This window comes from Rhineura floridana, chromosome 11 (assembly GCF_030035675.1).
Source record: "Rhineura floridana isolate rRhiFlo1 chromosome 11, rRhiFlo1.hap2, whole genome shotgun sequence".
Classification (NCBI taxonomy): domain Eukaryota; kingdom Metazoa; phylum Chordata; class Lepidosauria; order Squamata; family Rhineuridae; genus Rhineura; species Rhineura floridana.
The window spans coordinates 18,032,503-18,060,442 of record NC_084490.1 but is presented as its reverse complement, the minus strand read 5'-3'; the positions used below and the strand labels follow the sequence as shown (position 1 = coordinate 18,060,442).

General features: G+C 45.2%; 1 protein-coding gene across 1 annotated transcript; it reads left to right on the top strand.

Annotated features, from left to right (window-relative positions):
- Positions 1-111: 111 nt before the first annotated feature.
- Positions 112-27,806, top strand: SEZ6L2 (seizure related 6 homolog like 2). Its single transcript, XM_061588675.1, has 18 exons — positions 112-184; positions 4,425-4,652; positions 5,220-5,537; positions 5,853-5,986; positions 6,533-6,725; positions 8,899-9,084; positions 12,999-13,170; positions 13,719-13,882; positions 15,255-15,449; positions 16,258-16,396; positions 17,672-17,868; positions 21,111-21,305; positions 22,112-22,303; positions 24,190-24,381; positions 24,504-24,542; positions 24,687-24,804; positions 25,404-25,506; positions 27,777-27,806. Exons 1-18 carry the CDS (start codon positions 112-114, stop codon positions 27,804-27,806), a joined length of 2,868 nt encoding a protein of 955 aa, XP_061444659.1.
- Positions 27,807-27,940: the final 134 nt, after the last annotated feature.

Below are 27,940 nucleotides of genomic sequence, written 5' to 3'. Positions count from 1 at the left end.
AATCTACTGCATTTTCATTTGCTAAGCAGGCTCCTGGCTCCACGGCTCCCTTGCCTGGTAGGAGAAGGAAATAGCTAGACTAGGTATTCTGCAGGTCTGAAGAAATCCAAAATGGGCTATTCAGAAAAAGCAGCATCCAAAATGCTGTTCCTTCTGCTGCTTACTTCGGTGCCACTTCTACAAGGTAAGGGGCAGACTTTGCCGGGAGAGGGGGTTGGGGGGGTATACCAACATGGAATGGGCTTGTTGCATTTTGACACTGTTTTGTTCTAAACAGAAGGGGATTGGAAATACATCCTCATCATCCCGACCACCCCCAGGGTACAAATGGCAGGTGGCTATGTTGTGAACACGGTGTTGCAGGCATATGAACAGTATTTCTAAATGCACCTTTTTAAAAAAAAATCTGAAAAGATTTTTCTTCTTTGCAATGGTTATTAAAACAGCTTTGGAAATTAGATTGTGATGGGAGGATAAAAGAAGGCTATCAGGGTTAGAAGTGATTGCAAATGAAAGGAGAGGATGGGAAATGTGGTACACAGAGCTGAGAGGTTCTGTGCCTCCCTGCAGAAAAGGGGGTGCTCCTGTTTGGAATATAGAGACCTGACGAGCAGCATGCATCAGTAGCGAAGTAATGGTAATCAGGGGTGCTCTTGGGGAAATGGAGGGGGGAATATTCAGTTTAAAAAGACTACAAAAACAGTAGAGAGAGGTCTAGAGGCTGCCTTTGATTTTGATTTTTAGTATGCCCCCATGCAACCTTGTAAAGGGGAAGGTAGACTTCAAGGGGACAGATTATTAATAATAGGAGAGGGTATCAGGTGATTGCAGAACACTGCAAGTGAAGCAGAAATTTGGGGTTGATCCTTAATTGAAGGGGGGCTACTAATCTGAGTACAGATAGGACATTTGGGATTGGGAGCTGAGCTGAATTTTGCAACATGGAGGTCAAAGAATTGGGGTACAAAGAAATTTTGATGGGTAGATCTATGCCACACATACAAAAAGCAGAAAAGTGGGGTCTTACATGCAATGCTGCAAAAATTCAGGATTCATGCATTGCCAAGAGGAGGCACAGTTTTTCATGCGACATGGAAGCAAAACAGATGTCTAGGTGCCCCTTAATAAAAATGGAGCTTTTTCCAATATCAGAAAAGGGATGCCTGAATGTAGGAATTGTGGTGGTTATCCATTGTCATATAGTTCTGGGGAGTATAGCATGTACAGTTCTAAACTACTGAAGAGATTTGGGGCTACTCTATAGAAATAATGGAAAGGGGGAGCTTATTTGGGTGATGCATTTCTAAACGGGTTCAGCACTCATGCAGCTTTGCAATGCAGTTAAAGGGAGAACTACAGTGCTGCTGGATACATTTGGGGTGCTCACCTGGGTAACAGGGGCTTCATTGTCAAGGCCATGAAGTGCCATGGTAGCAAGGAAGCTAGTTGTGGAAAGGCAGAAGTATTGTAGGGCAGAACGATGAAAGATGCAGGCCCAGGGCTCCATGAAGGTTGAGGGTTACTATTGTTGCGGGAACTAAAGATTTAGGAAACAGATTTTTCCATTTGGGTGGGAGGACAAGAGATTTCTCTGGATTCCAGTTAACTGTGTTCTCCGGTATACTATCCTGAAATTACAAATGCAATCCACCCTTGTTGATTTGGGGGAGATTATACATGATCACACGCTCACTCATGCTGAGTATGAGATGCTGAGTATGTGATGTGACACTATAATAATGTAATCTTTCACAGAAGATTGTTCTCTTTTACTGTTTAGCAACCATTCTGTGCCACCCGAGGCAGCTGCTTTTGATTTTTGATGGCTGGTTGAGCGAGTGGGTGGATGGGGGTGGTTGGTGGATTCCTAAACGGGATAGGCAAGCCAAGCCTTTCCATTCTGTAGGGTGTCTGCCACTTTACAGTGGGTTGGTGAACCACTGGGCCCACAAGGCCTGCCAGGCAGCTGGCCTTCTTAATGGAGCGAGTTCAAAGCAATTAATGGCTCGCCAGCAGCTGCCAGGATCTTACATCCTGTCAGACGCCTGCGGCGGCTACGACTGTCACTGCTGAACTTGTCACATCAAGGCAGCAAGAGTGATGTGTGGGGCTCATCATTCAAGGCCCTTCAGTCTGTGATCCACAGACTCCCCTGCTATCCCATCCCTGAGCTGCCTCTTAGTGCCTGTCAACACCCTTCTATCAGTACCCTGCGTCCTAGCCACAGGCTCTTTTCCAACCCACTCACCCCCTTCTATTTTCCCAGCACCAAGGCCAAGCTTAATGTGTAAAATATGGAGCTAAATGACGCAGCCTTCTGCAGTAAAACGGGAGGAGGCACGCAGGCGTTCACAAGATCACTTAACCCACATTAGTTACTTCCCACTGTGCATTTTAGCTACCCATTTTACCCACAAGGTCATGTAACTACAAATCACTTCCCTCTTATCACACTTTAGCTTCACAGTTTGCTGACAAGATCACTTAAAATGGATTAATTACTCCACCTTAAACACATTTTAATCACCCATTTTGTTCACAAGATCACTTAACTTCTAATGAATGCCCTCTTCGCATTCTCTCACCATTCAGTTTGTTCATCCAGCCAGTGTGGATAAAAGAGAAAGGTGTTGGTTTTTTCCATTAAAGGTTTAGGGAGTAGATTTGGGTCCTCTTTAATGGTTGTGAAAACAGCCCTGGTTACTTCTTGAATTAAACACACAGGTCAGCATAGGATTATGAAAACATATATTGAATCGCTGAGGGAAAAATGTATCCTTTTCTAGCACCCCTAATTGTGATTGTCAAGAAAAATATTCTGCAATCCTAGATCAATTTTCTAGTTAGGGAGTAAGTCACATTTAACTGTATGTTAATTACTGCATGCAACACTTTTTGTTTGTTTGGATTAATTAACACCTGGGAAAGCAAGATGGTCCATGGGAGACAAGGGAGGCTGGACTGATAGAAATATTTTACATTTTTATGGGCCAGTAGCAAATTTTTAGGGTCCTGCTGTCATACAGAACAAAGGGTTCAAAAATATTTCCAGGATTGGGAAGGGGGTACAAAGACCTCTATCAAAAATAGATGCCTGGGACCCCCAAAGGCTGGAATTTATATCCAGTTGTTGGGGCAGGGAGAAGGCACATGGCCCAGTGCTCCAATTATGGGATGGAGGGGAGGTGGCTGGTGAGAGCCCTGTGCAATCCATAAGCCCCACCTCAGTTTTAGCCAAAGCATCCTCCTCCTTTAGCTTTCTTAAAAAAAAAAAAAAGTAGTAGCAAAAAGGGTAGTCACAAAAGCTAAGACGACCAGGGGAACCTCTTTCCCCTCTAATTCAAGCCCTGAGATGGCCAAACATTAGCAGAAGTTGCAGAACAAGAGTTCGACGTTAACGTGCTTTTGTTTTGTGTTAGTTGAGGCCATACTTTAGGGGTGGGATACAGCTGGGCTTCCATCACCACAGATGAGTGGCAATGGTGACTCCTTTGCCCTTTGCTTACCTTGTGCCCATTCATATCCACCTTCTCCTCCTCCCTAGATGACAACCTGTGTCTGAGGCATGATTTTGAACAGAGGCTGATTGCTGGGCCTCGGTCTGTGATGCCATGAAGCCTACTATGACTATTTGTATATTCCACCCAGCAGACCTAGCTGAAATGTCGAGGCCTAGCAACAGTCCACAAGTGCTGCCAAGGCATGTATGTAGCCAGGCCATCCCACCTCCTTTTTGGGTAGAATTCAGTTCCCTTTTCTCTTATAGCAGGGGTTTATCACCTGGGGTCCATGAACTGGGCGCAAAAACAAAACACCCAAAGCAATAAAATACATTTTATTTATTTATGGGGTCCATATTTTTCATCAGATTCGCAGAGGTCTATGACTCCAAGAAGGTTAAGAGGCACTGTCTTATAGTAATGTGTCATGGCAGGGAGAGGGAAGAAGGGGCCAGTATAAGGTGAAGAGCAGGGTCATGTGCAGGTGCAGGATGGGACCAGTGTCTAGAGTGGTCAGACGAAGGCTGCTCGCCTGGTAAGGTTTGTTCTGTTCTGTGCTGAGGGACTTAAAGAGGGCAATGCAAGATCTGGGTTGTGGTGGACGGGGTGGAGGGAGGTATTATCTGTTGACTTCATTTGTTGACTTCATTTGTTACATGTACACCCCAAACTTTACCTGCGTATACACCATTCATATAAAGCACATTTCTCTCCTGAAGAATCCTCAGAACTGTAGTTTGTTAAGGGTCTGGGAATTGTAGCTCTGTGTGGGGCAAACTACCATTCCCAGGATTCTTTGGGGGTGGGGAAGGGGAATGTGCTGTAAATGTGCTTTAAATGTATGGCGTGTGCCCAGGCTTATGCTTCCCCTGAGGAAGCTCAAAGTGGAACAAGACTGATAGGTTAACCCTTTGTTCCCGGCAGGCCTGCCCCTCTGGGAGAATGACGACGTGATCCCTGGTACCCCCTCCCCGCAGCTGGAGGCCCTGTCGTCAGAGGCCATGGGTGGACCCAAGGAGGAGGAATTAGGGGTCTCAGCTGAGGTGAGGGGCTCCTTGCCCCCCAGTCCCGAAGGCCTCTCTGAGTTTCTGCAGGGGGCACTGCTGAGGAAGGAGTTTCTAGGGGGCGAATTGATGGAGGAGCCTATTCCTGGTGAGAAGAGAAAGAGGAACCCGGGTGTGGGGGGGAGAGACTGAGTTGGATGGGGTGGGAAAGGAAGGATGAGGCAGTGTTACTCTCAGTGTGGGCACAATTTTAGCAAAATGGAGTGGCAGATGTGGTTGGTTGGAGTACTGTTGTAAGGGAAGTCCAGTTATTAGTGGGATTCAGTGTTTCTAATTTTGTTAATATTGATAATCAATACAGTAGAGGTTGGTCCATTAGGGTGAGTGGGGCATAGTCCCACCAACCTCAGCCAGCCCCTACCTGCCTGCCTCCTTACTTACAACCAGTCAGGGAGTGGCTCTGCCTTTCATTGGCTCTGGGTCCACCTACTACTGGTCTCCCTGCCACCCACCCTTCCAGTCCCATTGAGCACCAGCCACCGTTGCATAAATATTTCATATAGGTATTTGTTGATTTTCAGCCAGAAAAGCAGCATACATTTGGGACAGTGGCTTTTTTGGGGGGTGGGGGTGGTACAAATGGATATGTGTTTTCTTCTCTGATCCCCCTTCCCCTCTTCTTTGCTTCTCTCTCACCATCACCATACTGTCCTAGGAGGTAGCCCTTCCATGCTGCCCCCATTCCATCCTCCTATCCAGCACCTGGATGGCGGGATGGTCCCTGAGGCCTCAGAAGCTGCAGCCACTGGTCCTTCCCCTTTGACCACTGCAGCGCCTCCCACTGGCTTCCTTCTCACGACCCCCCCACCTTCGACAGCTGCTGCTCCCCCCCGCCTCCCGCCTCCCCCAGATGAGACAGGGTCTGCAAGCCAACACATCTCTGCCACCACGACAGCCTTCATCCCCGAAGGAGATGAGGAAACCACTACCACACTTATCACTACGACGACTATAACTACAGTCCACACACCTGGTAAGTTGAACATAGGAAGCTGCCTTAGGTGGAATCATTCTGTTGGTCCATCTAGCTCAGTACTGTCTACACTGACTGGCGGCAGCTCTCCAGGATTTCAGACAGGGGTCTCTCCCAGCTCAACATGGAGATGCCGGAGATTGGACCAGGGACCTGCACGCAAAGCATGAGGTTTACCACTGAGCTATGGCCCTTCAAATGATTAAAATGTGGTGTGTGGGAAGATTGTAGAATTGGTGGGTTTGCTTTAAAAAGCGCTTCCTTATGCAGTACAAAGTGATTTTAATTTTCATTGTTTGTGTCTCCCTCCCCAAGTTCTTTGCAACAACAATATTACCGATGTGGAAGGCTATGTTGAATCTCCAGATTATGCAGGTGCTACTTTCTATGGGGGCCTGGACTGCACCTACACTATTTCTGTTTACATGGGCTATGGCATAGAAATACAGGTAAGCTACATGAACTGGCTAGTCTGAAGATAAGTAGTGTTACTGGTCATTATTGTAATGGGTTTTTTTTAAAAAAGAAGTTTAAAAGAAACAGATGGCAGATAGCATAATAGCCCTTTTCTGTTACCTTTGGTTTTTGTCCTTCATATTTATCTCATTTTTTATGTCTTCAACACAAAAAGAAAAATCAGCTTGAAACTTGAACATACCTTCTTTTGACATAGGAAGGCTGGCTGTGATTTAAACATCTTTGCCCCCTTCAGAGAAATACTGACTTTTTGTGTTACTGTCCTTCTCATGAATACTTTCACATGTTATGACCCCCAGTCAAAACATTGCTTTTCAGATCTTAGAGAAAAATATTGGTCTTCTTAATTTTTAATTCTTACACAAAAAAATCATGCTTCTATGTACATAAGGGTAAGGGTGCATGTGTCCTTGTAAATAATTTGTTCTCATTTTTTGTCAGAGAGAGAGAGAGAGAGAAGATATTTCTTCCTTCTCTGCTCCATTCTTTCTCTACTTGACTTTGTCTTCTGCCACTAGGTGCAGAGTCTGAACCTCTCCAAGGAGGATTCACTGACAGTGGAGGGTCTGGGAGGAGAGAAGCCTGTTGTCTTGGCCAATGAGTCGTTGATGGTTGAGGGGCAAGTGATCCGCAGCCCAACCAATCAGGTATTGATTCACTTTCAGAGCTACCACACCACCACTCCTGGAATCTTCAAATTTCACTATCAAGGTAAGAAATGGATGTTTTGCAGACCCCTTAAAATATGTGACAGTTTCCCACCCACATATTAAGCAGTGACAGATAGTCCTTTAATATGAGAGTTTCAGTGTTAAAGTCAGTGGTGTCATGAGGTTTTGAAGTGATCTGTTTGGACTGGACTATGAGTTGTAAGGCATAAAATCAGACCTGTTGGGAACTGATCCTCAGCTGGAAATCCTCAGGACCACATTGGGTGTTACATCATGAAGATGATTTATATGTGGCATGACAACAAATGAGGTTTATATGTGATTGGGATAGATCTGTTTGTCTAAATGTAGGTCTATCCAAATCACATATAAATCCTGTTTGTTTAAAGTCAGGTCTGCCCTAATGACATAAAGTGAGATGCAGGTCTGATTTTTTAGAGCAAAAGGTGCATGTGGTTGAGGGGTCCTGGACATTTCATCTACATTCTTTCTTCCCCCTTCACCAAGTTTTGATAGTAGAAGTGATGTTAGCTGGGAGAAAAGCACTTGGGGATTGAGGCTACAACAGACTACAAGCAGCAAAAACAATTGGAGTTCAGCATCCCTCACCTGTGCCCCCTTTTTGCTTTAAAAATTGATGCACACTTTTTAATATGTAATTGGAGCAAAGTGGAGAATAGCATCAGTGCCTGCTGACGATGAATGGGAAAATAAGGTATATAAGGATGCTGTTAAGTCTAAACTGACTAAGGACGCAATCCAGCTGCTATTTACGGCTGAGTGGAGGCCAAGTGCAGTTGGATATGGTGGATCTCTGGCTGAGCCAGCTGGATCCCAGCTCAGCTGGCCTACAGCTGGCTGAGCCAGCTGGATCCCAGCTCAGCTGGCCTACACCGGCATAAGTCCCTTATCCCGGCTCAGCTAGTGATCATAGAATCATAGATCCTCCGGAGAAGCCCAGCCTGGCATAAGGGGAGCTGTTGGAAGCCAGCAGAAGGCCCTAAAGAGGGGCATTCTGGGGGTGGGTATCAGGGAGGGGCCAAGGGGAGGGACTTAACGCTAAATCCTGGTCCCATTGTGCTCCCTGTTGTGACCTTCTGTCTCAGCAGCCAGTATGCTAGGAAAAGGAATGGTGGAAGGAAACATGTATTTCGCTTCCTTCTGCCATGCCGTGTTAGTGCAGCCGGCGTCCTCCCCTCCCAGAGGCTCCTGAAGGTATTCTGGATGGGGAGGCCCCTTCCGCCAGCTCCGCCTCTGCTGGCTGCGCTCCCGACAGCCTCCAATGAGATGCATTGCTCTGTAATTATGTAACAGTGAAAGAAATATGACAAAATTATGTAAGAGTGAAAGAAAGATGTTGGGTTTGGAAACCATTTGACAACAATTTTTCTACAGATACAGCTCATTTATTAATATGCTGTGAGAACACTTTTATATGTAATAAGTTTGTGACATGATTTGTTTTATGGCATTAGTATTGTGATGTTTTTATTTTTATATACTGTACAGTAAAATATTAATTAAATAAAATAATGTGGGATTGGGGCAGGCTCGGGTTTAAACAAATGGGTGTGATTTTGCCATTTGGATCTAGTTTGATCCTTGTTAGCAGATAACACATCTGGAATATACAACTAACAGAAGCAGGGTCAGACAGGCTCTACACAATCTGAGAGAGATCCCAGAGAGAGTAGATGGTCCTAGCTTGGAGTGAGTTTGAGGAGCCACAAACAGAAAGATCTTTGCGACCTGGGTCACAACACAGAGGACCTAAAGTGAATATCGCCTTTTATTTGGGCTGTCTCTGTAGGTCCCTGAAGCAAAGTCCCTCATACTTTATTTATTTATTTATTACATTTGTATCCCACCTTTCCTCCAAGGAGCTCAAGGTGGCATACATGGCTCCCCTCACTCTCTATTTGATTCTCACAACAACCCTCTGAGGTAGTTTATGCTGAGAGACAGTGACTGGCCCAAGGTCACCCAGTGAGCTTCACGGCTAAGTGGGGATTTGAACCCTGATCTCCCAGGTCCTAGTCCAACACTCTAACCACTACACCACATTGGCTCTACTTAAAGTAGCTTCATTTTTTTCCTGGCAGAGATGCTGTGGTTGCCCGTTCTTCCCAGTTCTAATTGTTTTGGGCCTCCTGACACATGTGCTTTTTGGGCCGTCTTTCCTTTACCCTCCCCATCCTGTTTTCCAATTCTAGCTTTTCTGCTCAGCTGCGGCTTCCCCAGTCGACCCGAGAATGGTGATGTCATGGTTACTGACCTCCACCCAGGTGGTTCTGCCACTTTTAAGTGTGAGTCGGGCTTCCATCTGCGAGGCGAAGAGACGCTCATCTGCCTCAACGTCAGCCGCCCTCGCTGGAGTGGTACAAGCCCTGCATGTGTGGGTGAGTGAGTGGACAAAGCAGTGGAACAAAAGGCCAAAGTGGTGTAGAATAATGACTAAAGGCCTTTGGCCAAATGGGGGACATGTTCAAGTGAGGCACTCCTTCCTGTTTCTTGTAATTCATAACCCTGGGGGAAGAATCTCAAAACTGTTTAATGCTGCAAAGGCACAATGATAAGAGTTTATAAAATTGTGAGTGATGTAGAGAGGAAATAAATAGAAAAGATTCCCACTTTCTCAAATCACCAGAAGTCAGGATTGTTCAATGAATTGATTGTCAATATGTTGAGAATAAATCAAATGGAAGTTTTTCTTTGTACAATACAAAACTAGCTTAGGGAATTCATTGCCATAAGGTTTGAAAATGATCACTAACAGATGGCCTTAAAGCAGCGGTCAATTGTGGCCCTCCAGGCCTCTCTACCTGGCCCTTGGCACTCTCTCCAGGCCGCATCCCTCTCTGGCCCTGCTTCATACCAAAAGTGTTTTTGCCTGGCTGGAATGGGTGCTTGAACTCTGATAATGTCTCTTGCTGGTCTGGATAGAAGATAGAGAGGAGTGTCTATAGAAATTAGACTACTGTACAAAGGTAAAATTTACATTTGTTGCCCCACCCACTTTTACCTCTGGCCTCACCCATCATTTGCATGTGGCCCTCAGAAGCGTCTCCATTAGGAAATGTGTCCTTCAGGATGAAAAATGGCTCCCCATCCCTGCCTAAAAGCAATAGACAAACTCATGGGGGACACATCCACCAATGGCTAATTTTGCCTTAAGAATGAAAGCTCCATTATACCTCTTCAAGGAACCCTGCTTGTGAATTTCCCAGGAGCATCTACTTAGCCCTTGTTCAAAGGAGAGCACAGGGCAAAATGGACCTTCCACCAAGGCTGACTATTCGCTGTGACTTTGGCATGATTAAGCAGCTGTAAATTCTCCAATGGGGGCCAGACCCACAGTTTAACGTAGTCTGGTTTTGAAAGGTTTTCCAGGACATATGTAAAGGCCTAGATCAACATTGCCCCTCTTTTGTGAAGTATCCCTGAACTCTAGATGAGAGGGTTCAGTGGGGGCATGGGAGGGCTGTTCAGCCACAGGTCCAGTGATGTGTCTTGGACAAGCCTCAGTTCCTCCTCTCTAAAATAGGGATAGGAATGACCCCTTTCACAAGATTGTGAGGATGTTCGGAGAGAAGACTGAAAAGCATTTGGAATACCAACACTATTGTGGGAACTAGGATGTTGATTCTGGGTGATTTCAACATCCACGCAGAGTCTTCACTTCATGGAGAGGCCCGAGACTTTATAGCAGCAATGTCTACTATGGGCCTATTTCAACTAATAACAGGCCCTACTCATACAGCGGGTCACACCCTCGATCTTGTTTTTTATGCGGGACAGGATGACAAGGTTCTAGGAGTGGTAGATCCCTTGATAACTCCGTTGTCATGGACAGACCATCACCTAGTCAGTTTTAGGCTAACTGCGACTCATACCCACCGGGGGGAGAAGAGACCTATTAAAATGGTCCGCCCCAGGAGACTGATGGATCCTGATGGTTTCCTATCAGCCCTTGGGGAATTCCCCGTCTCCCAAGTAAACGATTCTGTCGATACTCTGGTCAATCTCTGGAACAGTTCTCTGACCAGGGCGATTGACACAATCGCTCCCGAGTGTCCCCTCATGCGTTCCAGAAGAAAACCAGCCTTATGGTTCTCAAATGAACTGATGGTGATGAAACGCACTCGTCGGGGGCTAGAGCGACGTTGGCGGAAAACTCAAAGCGAATCTGATCGACTTGTCGTTAAAGAATTTTCAAAAATTTATTCAACTATTAGACGATCTACTCAAAAGGCCTTTTTTACAGCTTCCATCTCATCAGCCATTAACCAGCCGGCTGAATTATTCTGTGTGGTTAGAAACTTGCTTAACCCAGCTGACCCTGGGGATAACAGGGATTTTTCCCCAAATCGCTGTCAAGAGTTTGCCTTTTATTTTGCGAATAAGATCGATCAGATCCGCTCCGACTTAGAAGCCAATTTCAATGCAGTCTCTATGGATGTACCTTCGGCCTCTGTCTGTCCAATTAAAATGGATTCCTTTCAACTTGTTCAACCTGAAGATATAGACAACCTCCTTGGAGGAATGAGACCTACCACCTGCCCACTTGACCCTTGCCCTTCATGGATTATTAAACAAGCCAAAGGAGGTCTGGCTCAATGGGTCTGTGGAGTAGTTAACGCCTTACTCCAACAAGGCTCCCTACCGGGATGTCTGAAAGAGGCCATCGTGAGACCGCTCTTGAAGAAATCCTCCTTAGACCCATCATGCTTGGGCAATTATCGACCAGTATCCAACTTACCTTTTCTAAGTAAAATCGTGGAACGGGTGGTGTCTAGTCAACTTCAGCGCTTCCTAATGGAAACGGATTACCTTGACCCATTCCAATCTGGGTTCAGACCTGGCCACGGGACCGAAACGGCTTTGGTCGCCTTGGTGGATGACCTTCGAAGGGAGTTAGACAGGGGGAGTGTGTCCCTGTTGATTCTCCTGGATCTCTCAGCGGCATTTGACACCATCGACCATGGTATCCTTATTAATCGCCTCTCGGGGATGGGGCTTGGGGGTACTGTGCTTTGCTGGCTCCGTTCATTCCTGGAAGGTTGATCTCAAAAGGTATTAATTGGAGACTCTTGTTCAGCCCCCTGGCCGCTGACCTGTGGTGTTCCACAGGGTTCTATCCTGTCTCCGTTGTTATTTAACATTTATATGAAGCCACTAGGTGAGGTCATCCGGAGGTTTGGAGTTCGTTACCACCAATACGCTGATGATACTCAGCTTTACTTCTCCTTTTCCCCTGAAGCCAAGGAAGCCGTTCGTCCCCTAAACCAGTGTCTGTCCTCAGTGACGGATTGGATGAAGAAGAACAAGTTGAAATTAAATCCAGACAAGACAGAAATGCTCCTTGTCAGTCGCAAGGCTAACCTGGAAACGTGGAACGTACCTGTGTTAGACGGGGTTACACTCCCCCTGAAGACCCAAGTCCGCAGTTTGGGTGTGCTTCTGGACTCGGCTTTGAACCTGGAAGCACAGGTTGCTGCTGTGTCCAGGAGCGCTTTTGCCCAGCTAAGACTGGTCCGCCAACTGTGCCCGTTTTTAGAGTTATCTGATTTGACGAGGGTAACTCATGCCTTAGTTACATCCCGGCTCGACTACTGCAACGCACTCTACGTGGGGCTGCCTTTGAAGACAGTTCGGAAGCTTAAACTGGTCCAACATGCAGCTGTAAGAATGCTAACAGGAGCCGATATTCGTGTTCACACAACTCCTCTGTTGCAACATCTGCATTGGTTGCTGATCTGCTTCCGGACTCAATTCAAGGTGCTGATGTTGACATTTAAAGCCCTTTATGGCTTGGGCCCTGTCTATCTATCCGACTGGCTGTCTTTTTATAACCCTCCCCGTTTTCTTAGGTCCTCCGATAACTCCCTCCTTAAGATACCCTCTTCCACCCAAGTTCATCTGGTAGGAACCAGAGACAGGGCGTTCTCAGTTATCGCCCTGAGACTCTGGAACTCCCTGCCTATAGAGGCACAGTTAACCTCCTCACTCCCTGCATTTCGTCGCCAGGTTAAAACATATCTTTTTCGTCTTGCTTTTAACCCGGATTAAGGATTAGGAAATCTTTTACCTATGAGATGATTAGGATCATTTTATTGTATAGGGCTTACTATCTAACGTTGTTTTAAATGGGTATTCTTAGCTGCTACTGTTGTTTTTACATTGTATTTTTATCACGGAATTGTTCGCCGCTCTGAGCTTCTTCGAAGATAGAGCGGCATAGAAATGTTTTAAATAAATAAAATAAATAAATAAACTATTAATAGTAATAATATCTGGCCTTGCTCCCCACTAGCTTCCTGTGGAGGGACAGTTCACAATGCCACTCGTGGGCGCATTGTGGCTCCCGAGGCACCAGGCGGGCCTCAGGGCCGGAACCTCACATGCCGTTGGTTGGTGGAGGCACCCGAAGGCCAGAGGCTGCACCTGCACTTTGAGCGAGTAGCCCTGGATGAAGATAACGACAAGTGAGGAGGAAGCGGGATATTGAAAAGAATGCTGCAGAAGGAAGGGTTGAGGCCAGTGGAGGCTGGTGGCTCTGATGCCAGTGGGGTTCACACCTTGGACAGCTCCCTGAAAGTTCAGAGTAAAACCCGGAGCGGATTCACTGCCCCGCTGACCTCGGAGCCTCCAGTCTCTACTGGTTGAGGCAGTGGAGAGGGGAAGAAGGAGGTAGTTGGAGGTAAGAATGGGGCAGGCATAAGATGGCATAAGGGAAGGCATAAGATGACATTGGCAAGGAAAGAAGACATGGGAGGAAAGGAAAGCTGGAGAAGGTAAGCCAGTCATGGAAGAGGTCGGTGGAAGGAATAAAAGGAAGAGGGGTTGATGGAAGCAGTTGATCTCTAAGGCTCGAAAGGGAAAAGGGGTGGGAGGCAGAGGATGGGGTAACCCTCTGAAGTTCGACTGAAGCTCTCATTAGCTGTGGTGGGGAAGGAGCACCATGTGGTGTGTGTGTGTGCGCGTGCTGTGAAAGGGAACCGACCCAGTCATGCAGGTTCTTTCTCCTCCCCAGACTGATGATCCGCAGTGGGAGCAGTGCTTTTTCCCCTATCATCTATGACTCCGATATGGATGATGTCCCAGAACGGGGGCTGCTGAGTGATGCTCAGTCTCTCATTGTGGAGCTCACCAGCGAGGGCCCTGCCACGCCCCTCATCCTTAGTCTGCGCTATGAAGGTGAGAGCATCTTGCCCCTCAAAAAACGGCAGAGGCTGGGAAGCACTGAAATGGAAATGTAACCATTGCTGTTTCTGCTTTGTAATTCTGGGTAACCTATTAAACCCAGCAAGTATGATCATGTGTGGCATTTTGGGATACATAATTAACACTCTAGAAATGACTGTCTTGGAGGAGAAAGAAGCGCGAGGGAGACTGATCAAGAGATTACATGGTGGCTAAAAGAAGTGGGACAAAGCATTTATAATTTATTTATTTGTTAAATTTGTATCCTGCCCTTCCTCCCAACAGAGTCCAGGGCAGCAAACAGCAAATTCTAAAACAGTACAATTTAAAATCAAATAAGAACATATTTAAAACATTTAAAAATAATTTAAAAAACAGTTTAGAACATTAAGAACATGTACAAACATTTAAAAACTGCCACATGCCTTCACATACCTTTGTAATTTCACAGCTGCCATGGCCAGTATATCTCAGCCATCAAATGCCTGGGTAAACAGTAATGTTGTTAAAAGTAGGCGGTGACTGACAAACAGCAGCCGGAGGAAGTTATGGTTGGTGGAGCCACAGAGTTGGAGAAAATGTACACTATTGTCAAGAATTTGAGAGTGGTAGTCATGTAAGTCTCTTGCAGCAAAAACAATAAAGTCTTGTGGCATCTTAAAGACTAACAAATTTGTTGTGGCATAAGCGTTTGTGAACTACAGTTCACTTCATCAGACGCATGAAGTGTTATCCTGAATTGCAGAAATATAATGGAGGGATTGTAAATAGTGAGTTCAGAAGGAAATAAAATTCAGAAAAGTATAGGTGGTGATAATTACATTATTTAACAGATGTATGGATGACACAGACATCCTGGCATCAGTAAGCCAATCAGCACATGTGTGATAAAAATTCATTGTGCTGATTCAATCAATAAATGATAGATAGCACAAAGTAAAGTTTTATTTATATATTAGTCATTGTTATAATAAATAAATAATGTGTTAGTCTTTAAGGTGCCATAAGACTCCTATTTGTTTTTTGTTATCAGGTATTAAATAATTAGGCACAAGAGAGAGCCAAGCAGATACCATATAGATATATATCTCCTGTTCTTGACTTAACTCTCATTGTAGCACTGTGATCTAGCAACCCTAGAGAGACAACCAGAACCAAACAGCCATGGTGCTGCTGGCATGGCTGAATGTCACATGCTGATTTGAATTAACCACCAACCGGTTCTTTGCTTGCAGATTTTTAGTCAGCAATGGGTGTATCACTACTCCCACCTTCTGGCCAGCAGTGATACTGCTGTGGGAGAGGCCAGAAGTTGGTACCACACCTGGGGAAGCTTTTCTGATTCTCTTGCTCCCCCTCCTGGCAGCTTTCGATGAAGACCGGTGTTATGAACCGTTCCTGGCCCATGGAAATTTCAGCACATCAGATCCACTGTATCGTATGGGGACTGTGGTTGAATTTGCCTGTAGTGCTGGATACATGCTTGAACAGGGGCCTTCTGCCATTGAGTGCATTGATTCACGAGACCCCCGCTGGAATGAGAGTGAGCCCACCTGCAAAGGTAATCAACTCCCACACCCCTCTCAGCTAGACTCTGCTGTGCAACTTCCATTTCCTTCCATTTTCTGCATTGTTTTATCAGGCTCATGCACATGGGCTTGGCAGAAGGGGAAAAGGCAAGAATGATAGGAAGGAAATTAAAGTTGTGACAGCTTATGTATGTGCAGTGGTCTCTATGAAGAATGACAATTAAAATGGGAGAAAAGCAGCTTCCTCAGGTTTTGATGCCGCAAGGCCAAGTAATTTGGAACCCCACAATCAGATATTTAGACAGAGAGAATTTCATAAACATCTCCACATCGAACCTTCCTATCCTACAGGTGGTTGCCCTGGCCCAGGAGAACACAATATATTTTCCAATTAAAGTAACTTGGCCAATATCTTTAGTTCTAATCCTAAATGCACTTATCGGTCAGTAAGTGCCATTGAAAGTAAGCATCTTCAGGACTGGGGGCTGGGAGGTGTAATTTCAGCCTGTAGACAGTTGATTTTTGCACATCTGGTTGGTATGGCAGCCTGCCATTGGGTCTTTATAACGTGGCCATAGAGTCAGAAGTGGGGGTGGTGGCAAGGAGGAAAGGAAGGAAATGGTGAGCTGCAGGACTGATGAAAGACAGCTATCGCAGGGGCAGGCAAAGCCTTGATGGAGCGGCGTGAATCCTCAGGACAATGAGGACTAGGGCATGGATTTGTTTTCCAACAATTCTGCAGAAGAATCCGATTTAAAACTGGCTTAGGTCAGTAGTGTAGATGCACATTCTGGTTCAACATGTACCCTCTTCCTGACTATGTATTTTCCCCCCTTCCAGCACTATGCGGGGGGGAACTTTCTGAGTCAACAGGCGTTGTACTTTCCCCTGATTGGCCCCAGTCCTACGGGAAAGGCCAGGACTGTGTCTGGGGCATCCAGGTGCAGGAGGAGAAGCGAGTGCTGCTGGACATTGAGATGTAGGTACACTGCTGCTGCCACCATCAGCACCACCCCTTTGGTTGGGGAGGATCCTCATGAATCAGGCATTGACATCCCACCTTGTCCTCCCATGGTCTTCTGAAACCACCATCCATCATTAGATTGACTGTTGAAGTCATTCATCTCATCCTTTAAATATGGTAAGGTCCTTATATAAGTCTCATCTGACAAATAGGATACCTTTTGTAACTCAGGCGATGCCTTCTCAAATCAGCCTGTATGGCAAGTTCCTGATATCTTTAGGAGAAAGTTTTTAAATTTCAGGGGGCACAGAGTATTCTGAATCATTGGCACTAGCAGGGAACAAGTATGTTTAAGCAATAATTATTGTGCTACTACTTATTGTTTTTATTGCTAATGACACTGTACTAGGACTTGTACAGAACACTGAAATGACACACAGTGCAATCCAGTACATGTCTAGTCAGAAGTAAGCTCCATTGGGTTCAATGGGACTTACTCCCAGGTAAGTATGTATTGGATTGCAGCCATAATCTCTGCCCCATGGACATCACAGTCAAAATTAAGATATATGGGACTAAAATGATGAGAGAGGAAATAGCTTGATTTAAATGTAACACGGATGGAGCATTCTTTCTTCTTTCCTTCCTTCTTTTCTTTTATCCCATCTTTCTCTCCAAACCCACCTAAAAAATCTGGAGGCCTGCGCAAATTAGCCAACGCCCTCTCTCCACAAAAAAAGAAAAAAACCCAACAACACCCATATGTCTACAGTCACATAATAATGAAATAACTCTGTAAACCCATTCTAAAAAAACAAAACTCAACAATAGTTTGAACACTCCCTCTGGACAGGTAGAAATCACAGTGAAGTAATCCTTTCATCAAAAAAATGGAATACCCATCTACATTCCCAGATTCTGCCATCCCCCAGCCTGATGGTTGCTCCACAGATTTTGCAAATGCACTCCCATGCACTCTCTCTGCATTTACCAAATTGAACAACTCCACATTGTATAGCATGCCTCTGTTTCTCTGCATGCTAAAAGCAACCTTTCCTTAAAGAACCTCACTTTTGTTACTGATTCTAGAAAGCCTGTGATCCCCTTTCCATCCATCCATTCATTTAGTCATCTGTCCGTACACCCTTCCATTAGTCTGGATGAGAGAAGTGCTGGAGCAGAGGAAGGTGAACTGATCCTCCCCCCTTGGCTCTTTCTCTTTCCCTTTTAATGGAGGTTCCTGTTTGTGCGTGTCTTTCTCTCCCTCCCCACCCCCAATTCTCCTCCTAGCCTCAACATCCGCAAATCAGATGTGCTGACCATCTTCGATGGGGGGGATTTGACGGCTCGGATCCTTGGCCAGTACTTGGGGCCCCACCCCCGCTTCAGCCTTTACTCTTCAGGCCCAGCGGTCACTCTCCAGTTTCAGTCGGATCCTGGGGACCCCCTTTTCGGCCTCAGCCAGGGATTCCTGGTGCGGTACAAAGGTATGAGAAAGAACTCCTGAGGGATGAGTGGGCAATGAGGAAAACTGGATGGAAACTGACATTGCTGACACATTCTGCGAAGGTTATCTATGAGGCCTGACCAAAAAAAGCAGGAGGATGCCAAAGGGACAGAAGCCATTTGGAAGTTGCATGGCATCATAGGGGATGGGTGTGTGTGTCTCATATGCTCTGATTGTCTGAGATTTCCCACTCAAAAAGAAAGGAGGGCAAAATGAACACACTGAGTGGAGGGAGCAGAAGAGCACAGGGAAGAAGAATCAACAGACTGTTGGCGCCTGTCTTTAGGTTTGGCCAGAGGTAGATTGCAGAAAGATCCTCCATGGCGCAGAGTGGTAAGCAGCGGTAACGCAGCCGAAGCTCTGCTCACGGCCAGAGTTCGATTCCAATGGAAGGAGGAAGTCGAATCTCTGGTAAAAGGGGTCGAGGTCCACTCAGCCTTCCATCCATCCGTGGTCGGTAAAATGAGTACCTGGCATATGCTGGGGGGTAAAGAAAGGCCGGGGGAGGAACTGGCAATCCCACCCCATATATATGGTCTGCCTAGTAAACGTTGCAAGATGTCACCCTAAGAATCGAAAACTACTCGCACTACAAATGCGGGGACACCTTTACCTTTTTTAGATTGCAGAAACATGGTTATCCCACTAACAGAACTAGTTCTCCTTCCATTCCAGCCTGGAACACTACATAGGTTTCAAGTACACCATGTAGATTCAAAGTTTGTTATTTCAGCAGTGTTTTTGCATGGGTTCTTACCTGGAGATTCATTCTTCATTTTTTTCCATTAATAATATCTATATACTGCTTCATATGCAAAATCCCTAAGCTGTTTACATAAAATACCATAATGTCATAATATCAATCCTTATTTACAGGAACAAGACATTCTATTTTTTTTTTTCAATAATTTTTATTCAGATTTTCATAAAACATACAAGTCAAAATCATAAAACATTCAAAGACAAAAAACAAAATCAAAAATAGTTAAACAAAAAGAAAAAAAGAAAAGAAAAAACAAAAATAAAAAATAAAGAGTAAAATATTGACTTCCCATTTGTCAAAGATCAAATCAGTTATAAGTCTATAATATATAACAATCCTGTCTCTTAAGTCATATTATAAAATCACTTTCCTCCAGTAGTTATCTTACTTAATCATCAAATCTCATAAACATTACTTTATTCTTTCCACAAAAAGTCAAAGAGAGGTTTCAATTCTTTAAGAAATATATCTATCAATTTTTTTTTCCAGATAAGCATATCGATTAATCCATCTCATTACTAATTATGATAATCTTATTGTCATAACCATAGTCAAAATAAACATTTCAATTAATCCATCACATCAGAATCTGTTAGGTTCAATAATTTCAGTAGCCATTGTTCTATTATCTCTATTAGTTCCATTTTCCATCTTCCATCTTCAGTAGTCTTGTTAAGTCCAGTAATTTCAATATCCAATCTTCCATTATCAGTATTCCATAATAATCTTGCTGTCAAAGCCATAGTCATATAGTAAGAGTCTGATGGGAATTACCTCTATCCCAAATATTTTCTTGCCATCCATTCTGAATAAGTTGCTGAAATACTGCTGTAAAATCATATCTCTGTTCTTTTTTTCAAAATACACTGGGTCATCTCTTAAAAGTTTTTCCATTGTCACATGGCTGCAGTTAATTCCATAGATTTTCTCTATATTGGGCTCCATCACATCATTCCAGTCCAGAAGATTATCCATGCCATTGATAACTTTATCTCTAGAATCTTCATTCATTTCTTCAGAGATAACATTGAGTTCCAAACAATAGATTTTATTTCTAAAGTCCATAGACTCCAAATCTTGTTCCTGTTCCACGTTGGTTCCAATCTCCGGGATCTCCTCTCTCACAGGGACCCCTATTCCAGTCTCCAGGGTCTCCTCTCTCACAGGGACCCCTGTTCCAATCTCCGGGGTCTCCTCTCTCACAGGGACCCCTTCCAGGGTCACCTCTCTCACAGGGACCCTTATATCTTTAATCTCCTGCTTCATTTTACTCAATTCAATTTTCATTATCTCAATCTCATCCATTATTTTCTGAAACATAGTTATTTCCAGATTTTCAGCCACTTTCTTAATTGCCATTTTAAAAGAAAAATATAGGAAAACCACTTCTTATTTCAGCAACAATTGGGTTAATACTCCAAACTTGGTGACATCACAGTATAAACAGAGCAGACAGCCTTATCTCTCCAATAGTTAAGTAAACAAAATGCAGTTCCCAGGATCGAAACAATTAATGGCAATCGTCAAGAAACAGATTCGTCAAAATAAAATAGACCAAAAAGAGAGTAGTCTCAAAACAGTATAATATTTTTCAAAATAAAAATCTGGAATAGAAATCCCTCTTCTGTGTATATCTTTAGAATGCAAATCCAGGACAGCTTTTTGCAACAAAAACAGAGATAAGCTATTAATTAGTACGTAGCAGAGAGAAGTTATGGCTCCCCAGTGAGATGTCAAAAACTGATCAATCTGGCAAATCTCTTTTAAACAGCAACAATTTAAGTCAAGTAAAAGAAAAATATAGAAAGAAGGGTGCTTGCCTGTTAGTGCGTTCTCTCTTAGAAGATAAGATGAACGTTCGCTTTAACAGATAGAGCTTGCTGTTGAAAATCCGTCCCACCTTCGTCGGCTGGACCTCGTCCCATAAATTAATGAGATCTGGTCGTCCCAACAAAAATAGGCTTTGAGGTTAATCTCTTCGTTTCTCCCTACCCGGGAGAAGTTTAATCAGTCAAAAAAAAAAGAAAAAACTGACTGATATATCTGAATAAGCTTCTTTTGAGGCAGGAGCCCGTCTCAAAAGCAGGCACAGGCTAAGTCACCCTTCCCGGAAGTCCAGGAACAAGACATTCTAGAGTGTTTTCACCACACACACACCCCTTGCTGTCGATGATGAGTCACTATATTGGCCTATGGAACTGTGGACTCCATTCACCAGAGAGAAAACCTCTACAGTGTTTCTTACATGGTCCCTTGATCTGGGACTTTACTTCAGCTCACTGCCATCTCACTATTTTCTTAGGATAACCACTTGCACAGATGAGCCTGTAGAACCCCCCCCCCACACACACACACACAATGTGGAATTGGGAGAAAGGAAAGCATAGGTTGTGCTGGTGGGGAACAGGGCCTGAGGGAAGGCAGTCCTTAACTCCTTCCTCTCCTCCCTACTCTGGCAGAGGTTCCACGAAATGACACTTGCCCCGAGCTGCCCGAGGTGGAGTTTGGCTGGCGCACAGCTTCTCATGCGGCAGTCATCCGTGGCACAGTGGTGACGTACCAGTGCGAGCCAGGCTATGACATAGTGGGATCCGACATCCTCACCTGCCAGTGGGACTTGTCATGGAGCAACAGCCCTCCCACTTGCCAGAAGAGTAAGTCTTCCTAGTGCCAACAACACCAGTGTGGTTTTTATTCCAGGAATGCCATCTTCTTGCCCTGCCTTTTTGGATTCAGAATATATCAGCAGGGATTTGGAGAGCAGAAGGGTGAAGAAGGAACGTAGGCAAAACCGGGGAGGGGGGGTATTGGAGTGCAGAAACCAAGAACTTGCATCCTGAGGGACAGAACTGGGGACCCACTGGGAGTCATGAAGTCACCCTTCAGCACTGAAAACCTTGCTCAAGATCCTGTTTAGTTTCTGAGCTTTCAAGCAGACATAAGCCTGCACAGGGTTTTGTCCACAACATTAAGTGCTAGAAGCTTCACAAACGTCACTTGAGAATGATCAAGGTTTGTTTTTTTCACATTTCATATATGACGTGAAAATAAATGCAATAAGTAGAAGTCATTTTTGTTTAGCCTTGTCTGGTATACAATCCTACCATTTGTGTCATCATTCCTATTTTTGTACTATATGAAGAGAATGTGAAGAGCAATGCATTGTCCTATCTCAACATGTTAAGTTTCTCCATGAAAGTTCTTGTGGATTTGGTGTTGAGCTCCTACTTTCACTCGTTCTTGACCATAGAATAAGTCCATACTATTGACCTATGAAGTCACCTTCTTAAGGACTGGAAGTCAAACGACTCGAATGCGTCAACTTTCCACACAGTAGCGGAAAGAATATATTAGCTCCCACGTTTGAGGCGTGACACCCTCAGCAGAGAGTAAGATGGGGATACACAGTGCACTCTTCTCAAGCCCGTTTTTCTTTCTCTCCCTGCTCTTCTTCCCAAAGTTGTGAACTGCGCTGATCCCGGGGAGATCAGCAACGGCAAACGCAGCGTCTCAGATCAGCGTTTCTCCATTGGCTCCCATGTTCAATATTTCTGCCACGAGGGCTATGTGGTGGAAGGGAGCAGCACGCTGACTTGCTACAACCGGGACACAGGCACCCCCAAGTGGAGCGACCGAGTACCCAAGTGTGTCTGTGAGTCAAAAGTGGGTAGTGGTGGTGGTGAAGGAGCAGTGGCAGCTGGTGGCTCCATGTCAGTGGTGCAGTCAGATCTGCTCTGGGCTTTAGTCTGAAATTTCAAAGAGTTCACCTTGGGCAACTCCTTGAAAGTCCAGACTAAAACCTGGAGTGGATTCTACTGCCTCACTGACATGGAGCCACAGCTGCCAGTGGAAGGGAGGCAGTCATGTTTATGGGGAACCCCAAAGCTGAAAAAGTAGGAAGAGGTAGAACATAACCCTGATGACTATGTTCTACCTCCACTGTTAGAGACAATATGTCTCTGAATACCAGTTGCTGGAAAACACAGGAGAGGACATTTGCTCTTGCACTCAGTTCCTGCTTTCAGGCTTCCCTTGGGCATCTGGTTGGCCACTGAGAGCAGGATGCTGGAGTAGATGGGCCACAGGCCTGATCCAGCAGGGCTGTTGTGTTCTTATGCAAGGGAGTAACTTTTGGCAGCGTTTGGAACTCCGAAGAAAGCTTCCAGCAGGATTGACTCATGATCCTGCCACTCTTTCTTGATTATTAATACGTGGTGTGGCTGGCTCACTTCAGTTAGCACATTTTGCTTAAGACAAACAATACAGATTTATTTATAGCTGAAAGCCTGTCTTGGGAGGAGGTCAAACCACTGAGGTATGAAAGGATTGGTGGAGAGGACTGGGAGATTGCTGAGGAGTTGAATGGCTCCTTTGCCTCTGCCTTTCCTGCAGAACTCATTCTTGAGAAGACTGCTTCTTGCTTCACTTTACTGCTAGTTATTCTCTTCCTCCTTCCCACCCCTATCCTGCTACTGAAAAATTGGAACTGTCACCCTTGCAGCGGAAACGGTGCTCATGTGCACATTCAGGACACAGTTAACATACTGATAAGCAGAAGAGCTTTGTTTATTAAAACTGTTAAAATATTGCAAATATAATTACCAGAGTTAAAACGTCACTTTCTGAAAGTGATGATGTGGTGTCATACCTCCTACCCCTGACATTGAGGTCTCTCCATCTGATGTTGACAGTCTGAGATTCTGAGGCCCCCAATAATCTATAAGATTCACACAATTACACAACAAATAATTTACTAATTTGGTTTATGCCCTATCAGAAAATAGAAGCTGGACACCTGTGTAATTGTAAGTAGATCCAGCCAGATTTAGGGTTGTCCATGGGTTGCAATCTCTGTATCTGGTTAGAAACTATAAGATGGGTATGTTTGAAAGATGCCTGAAAGTGTCACTTTACAATGAAAAAGATTTTATCATAGCCTTAAATGGCAATACAGGTCAGGATATTCAACTGGTAACTGATTCCTACAAGTTCTGGGTCAGTCTATAATTTCTGCTGAATTTTCCAATTTCAGTAAAGGCTTTTAGCTGGCCAGTTTTTATCATGTAGATTTGATTGCAAAATAATGATAAATATTCCATTAGTAGAAAGCAATGACCAATAGCACATTCTCCGTAGAACAACTACCGATAGGAGAGGATGTTGCAGTCTCAGATGCAGTATAGTACCCTGGACCCATTCTGTAAACCTCCCAAGTCAGTGCAGTAGGAGAGAAAGAAGCTATGGAAACTCACATCCATTTGCTTCCCTGTCTTGTTGTATCTCTCTCTTTTACACACGCACACACGCACTCTGCTAGTGCTAGTGCTCTGCTAGCCCACCTGGAAACCGGCTTGACACAACAGGCCAGGGAGGGAGGCAGAAAACAGAACAGTGAAAGGTTAACCAGAGGAAGGGAGCCATAGTTGCTTCTATTTTTTAAGGGAGCGTGTGCAGGGCAAGAGGTAGCAACTGTATTGTGGTGGTGTCCCAGAGTTGGCATTCTGGGTTGGAACTGAAGGCCCCTGGTCTCTCTTGCAGTGAAATATGAGCCCTGCCTGAACCCTGGTGTCCCGGAGAATGGGTACCAAACACTTTACAAGCATCACTACCAGGCGGGAGAGTCCCTGCGTTTTTTCTGCTATGAGGGCTTTGAGCTCATAGGTGAAGTGACGATCACCTGCATACCGGGGCATCCATCCCAGTGGACTAGCCAGCCACCTTTGTGCAAAGGTATGGTGTTCTTGCCCCAGTCGCTACGTGTGGCCCATCCACTCCCCATCCCACCCCCCTGTCACACTTGCCTCTTTGCCATTCTCTAAACGCCCTCCCCTTGCTCTCTTTCCCCCCACCAGTGGCCTATGAGGAGTTACTGGACGGCCGGAAACTAGAAGGTGAGGATGGTGGGTAGGAGTGGGATGGGGAAAGTGGGACGAGATACTGGGCAGAGGGTGGAGAAAAGACTCTGCTTCAGGATGTGCCTGTGATGCTGCCCACACATTCCCACTCAGATTGTTTTGTTTTGTTTTGTTTTGCAGTCACCCAAACGACGGACCCTTCCCACCAGATGGAAGGTGGCAACATTGCCCTGGCCATCTTCCTCCCCATCCTCCTTGTTATCCTCCTGATTGGTGGCATCTATGTCTACTACACCAAGTGAGAAAAGCTTCCATTGATTTGTGGGGTTGAGAGTTGGGCCTCAGCCAATGGGTGGAAAGAGTGTCTCTGGATGCAGTCATTGGTGATGCAGCAAGTTAGGCTGCCGGATGAAGGTAGAAGTTTATGGTGGTGGTGTTTTTTCTGGCTATTATGCAGCTGTTGAAGCAACAAGAGCCTTTCTTGGAAATGAAAGAACCATAAAAGGACAATGCTGGTTTAGTACAATAGTGGCTAACCTGTGGCCCCCAGATGTTGTTGGATTCCAACTCCCATCAGCCCCGGCCAGCATAGCTGATGATCAGGGATTATGTTGTAGTCCAACAACATCCCAAGGGCCAAAGGTTGCTCACCCCTGGTTTAGTAGGAGGGGCTGGAAAGATCCAAAGAGCCCATAGGAGTTTAGTTGGGAGAGGACACGGATAATCATGAGAAGGCAATCTGTTTCAAAGGGGCAGAATGGTTTTTTAGGAGTCGAGATGTTATCATGAGTAGACATGCATGGGATCATACTATAAGAATCTTAAAGGGGAAGTCCTAGTTTGCTCACCCAGCTGTTTAGATCCATCTTCTCTTTCCCTTCTTTTCCCCACTCACAGGTTCCAAGGAAAGACCCTTTTTGGCTTCTCCTTCTCCAGCTCCCACAGCTACAGCCCCATCACTGTGGAGTCTGACTTTAACAATCCTCTATACGAGGCTGGGGTGAGTTGCACGCCAACCACTTGGTTGTCCCTCTGCCCAGTGCCTGACAGCCATTGCTCTGCATCTGGGGTGAAGGACATTTTTCAACCCAAGGGCCACATTCCCTTGTGGGCACCCACTAGCACAGCCTTTCCCAACTACTGGGCCACCAGATGTTGTTGGACCACAACTCCCATCAGCCTCAGCCAGCATTGCCAATGGTCAGGGAAGATGGCAATTGTGGTCCAACAACATCTGGTGGCCCAGTAGTTGGGAAAGGCTGCACTAGCACATGCTAGTGGTGGGCGAGGCCAGAGGCAGAAGTGAGCAGAGCAACGGATGTGACTCTTCCCTTTATACAGTAGGACAGTTTGTACAGTAGGCTGAGGGCCAGTTAAAGAGGCCTGGAGGGCCACATTTGGACCTCAGGCCTGAGATCCCCCTATTCCTGCTCTCTATGGTTTAAAAAAAAAAGAAAAAAAAGAATGTCAGGGAGATTTGAATCCAATACATCTTATTGCACTTGTTGAGTAGTGAGAAGTTCCAGGAACTGTGCTCTTGGGTTTTGTTTCCTTTGGGATGATAAAAAGCCCTGCAAACTGGTTTTTGTAGTATTTCCTTCATGCGCGTATAAGTAGAGGCAGATCTGCTACCCTACATCATATCCCCAGAGAGAAAGGCCCTGTGCTTCTAAAGGACCTTCAGCCTACTCTGTGTTCAGCTGTCTCCATCTCTGTCTGCTGTTTTCTGCTCATCGAATCTGCCACGTATTGGCCTCAGACCCCATCCCCCTTGCAAGTGACTTGCCCATTCAGAAGCATTCACAGTCAGGAAGAGACATTAGCACACACTCTCTCTAATCCAGGATTTCAGTTAAGCAACATAGTAAAGAAAAAGCACAGCAATAGCACCCATTCATTGTACATTCATAGGAGGAGGTAATGAGAAGGGCCTCTCTGCCTGAGTCCGTAGAGAGATGTTGCCAGTCAGAGTAGATAGTACTGGGCTAGGTGGAGAAATGGTCTGTTCTGGCATAATGCAGCTTCCCATACCCAAGTTTGTCTGCCAAGGTATGCTTGTTGATTGCAAAGGACTGGGAGGTGGAGGGTGTTGATGAAGGGGGTGGCTTGGGAAGGTGTGTGAGCTAGGGAGAGTCTTAAAGGCCAGACAGAGAGGACCTGAGGTTCCTCATCACTGCTCTATTAAAATTAGTTTCAAACTTGTGTTTCACTCAGATGTCAAACAGGATCCATGCATGAATTTTAGGGAGAAAGACGGAGGGGTGGCTTTATGAAATCTACCGTACTCAGCCTCTGGTCCCCTCAGCTTCAGCCAAATAATTTCTCACTACCCTGTAACCTTCTGCAAACAGTTGCCAAGAAACGGCCACCTTTGGGCGCCTCTGACTTGAGCCCTGAAAGCAAAACACACAATGTTATATGTTAAATGTGATGTTAAACATATAATGTTTATTTTAGACAGACAAGTAATGGTGGCATGATAGAATTATGTATACAATTATGCATGGCATGGAGAAAGTTGTTAGGAAGAAAAACTTCTCATAATACTAAAACTTGTCAACATCCAGTGAAGCTGAATGCTGGAAGATTCAGGACAGACAAAAGCAAGTACTTCTTTGTGCAGCGCATAGTTAAACTATGGAATTTGCTCCCACAAGATGTGGTGATGGCCACCAATTTGGATGGCTTTAAAAGAGGATAAGAGAAATCCATGAATTATAAGGCTATCAGTGGCTACTAGCCACGCTGGCTATGCTCTCCATCTGCTGTTGGAGGCAATATGTGTCTGAGTAGCAGTTGCTGAGAAAGACAAGTTGGGAGAGTCGCTGCTGAGCTCAGGTCCTGCTTGTGGGCTTTCCATAGGCATCTGGTTGGCCACTGTGAGAACAGGAAGATGGACTAGATGGACCTTTGGCCTGATCCAGCAGGACTTTTTTTGTGCTCTTAATGTTTTTTAAAATACAATAGTTCCATTGGGGGGAGGTTCTTCCCAATGCATATGCAATTTTCAGGTGAGTGATTTCTAAAGTCCTGCATGTTAAATTCAATGACACATTTTTACATCTTGTGTTTGAGTCCTGAGCCATGCCTCAGACTAACGTGGCTCTACAGATGTATTTTGTAAACAAAACAGCATTAGCTTTCTAGCTGCTGAAGTCCTCTGACATGTGGGGTGGTTTGGGAGAGAAGTAGGTGAGGGGGATGTGTTAGCAAGACCTCCGTTCAGATGATAATATGACCTCTTTTCTTTCAACTTCCCTCCACTGGCAGGACACCAGAGAATACGAAGTTTCCATCTAGAAGATGTTAGAGGATCTGCATTCTTTCCCCAGCCTGAGCGGGTTTGAGGAGAAGCGACTGAGAATGATTCCTATTTAAGGAGGGAATAGTGGAAGGTGGTTTCGGGAGAGCTTAGGGGAAATGGAGGGAAGAGA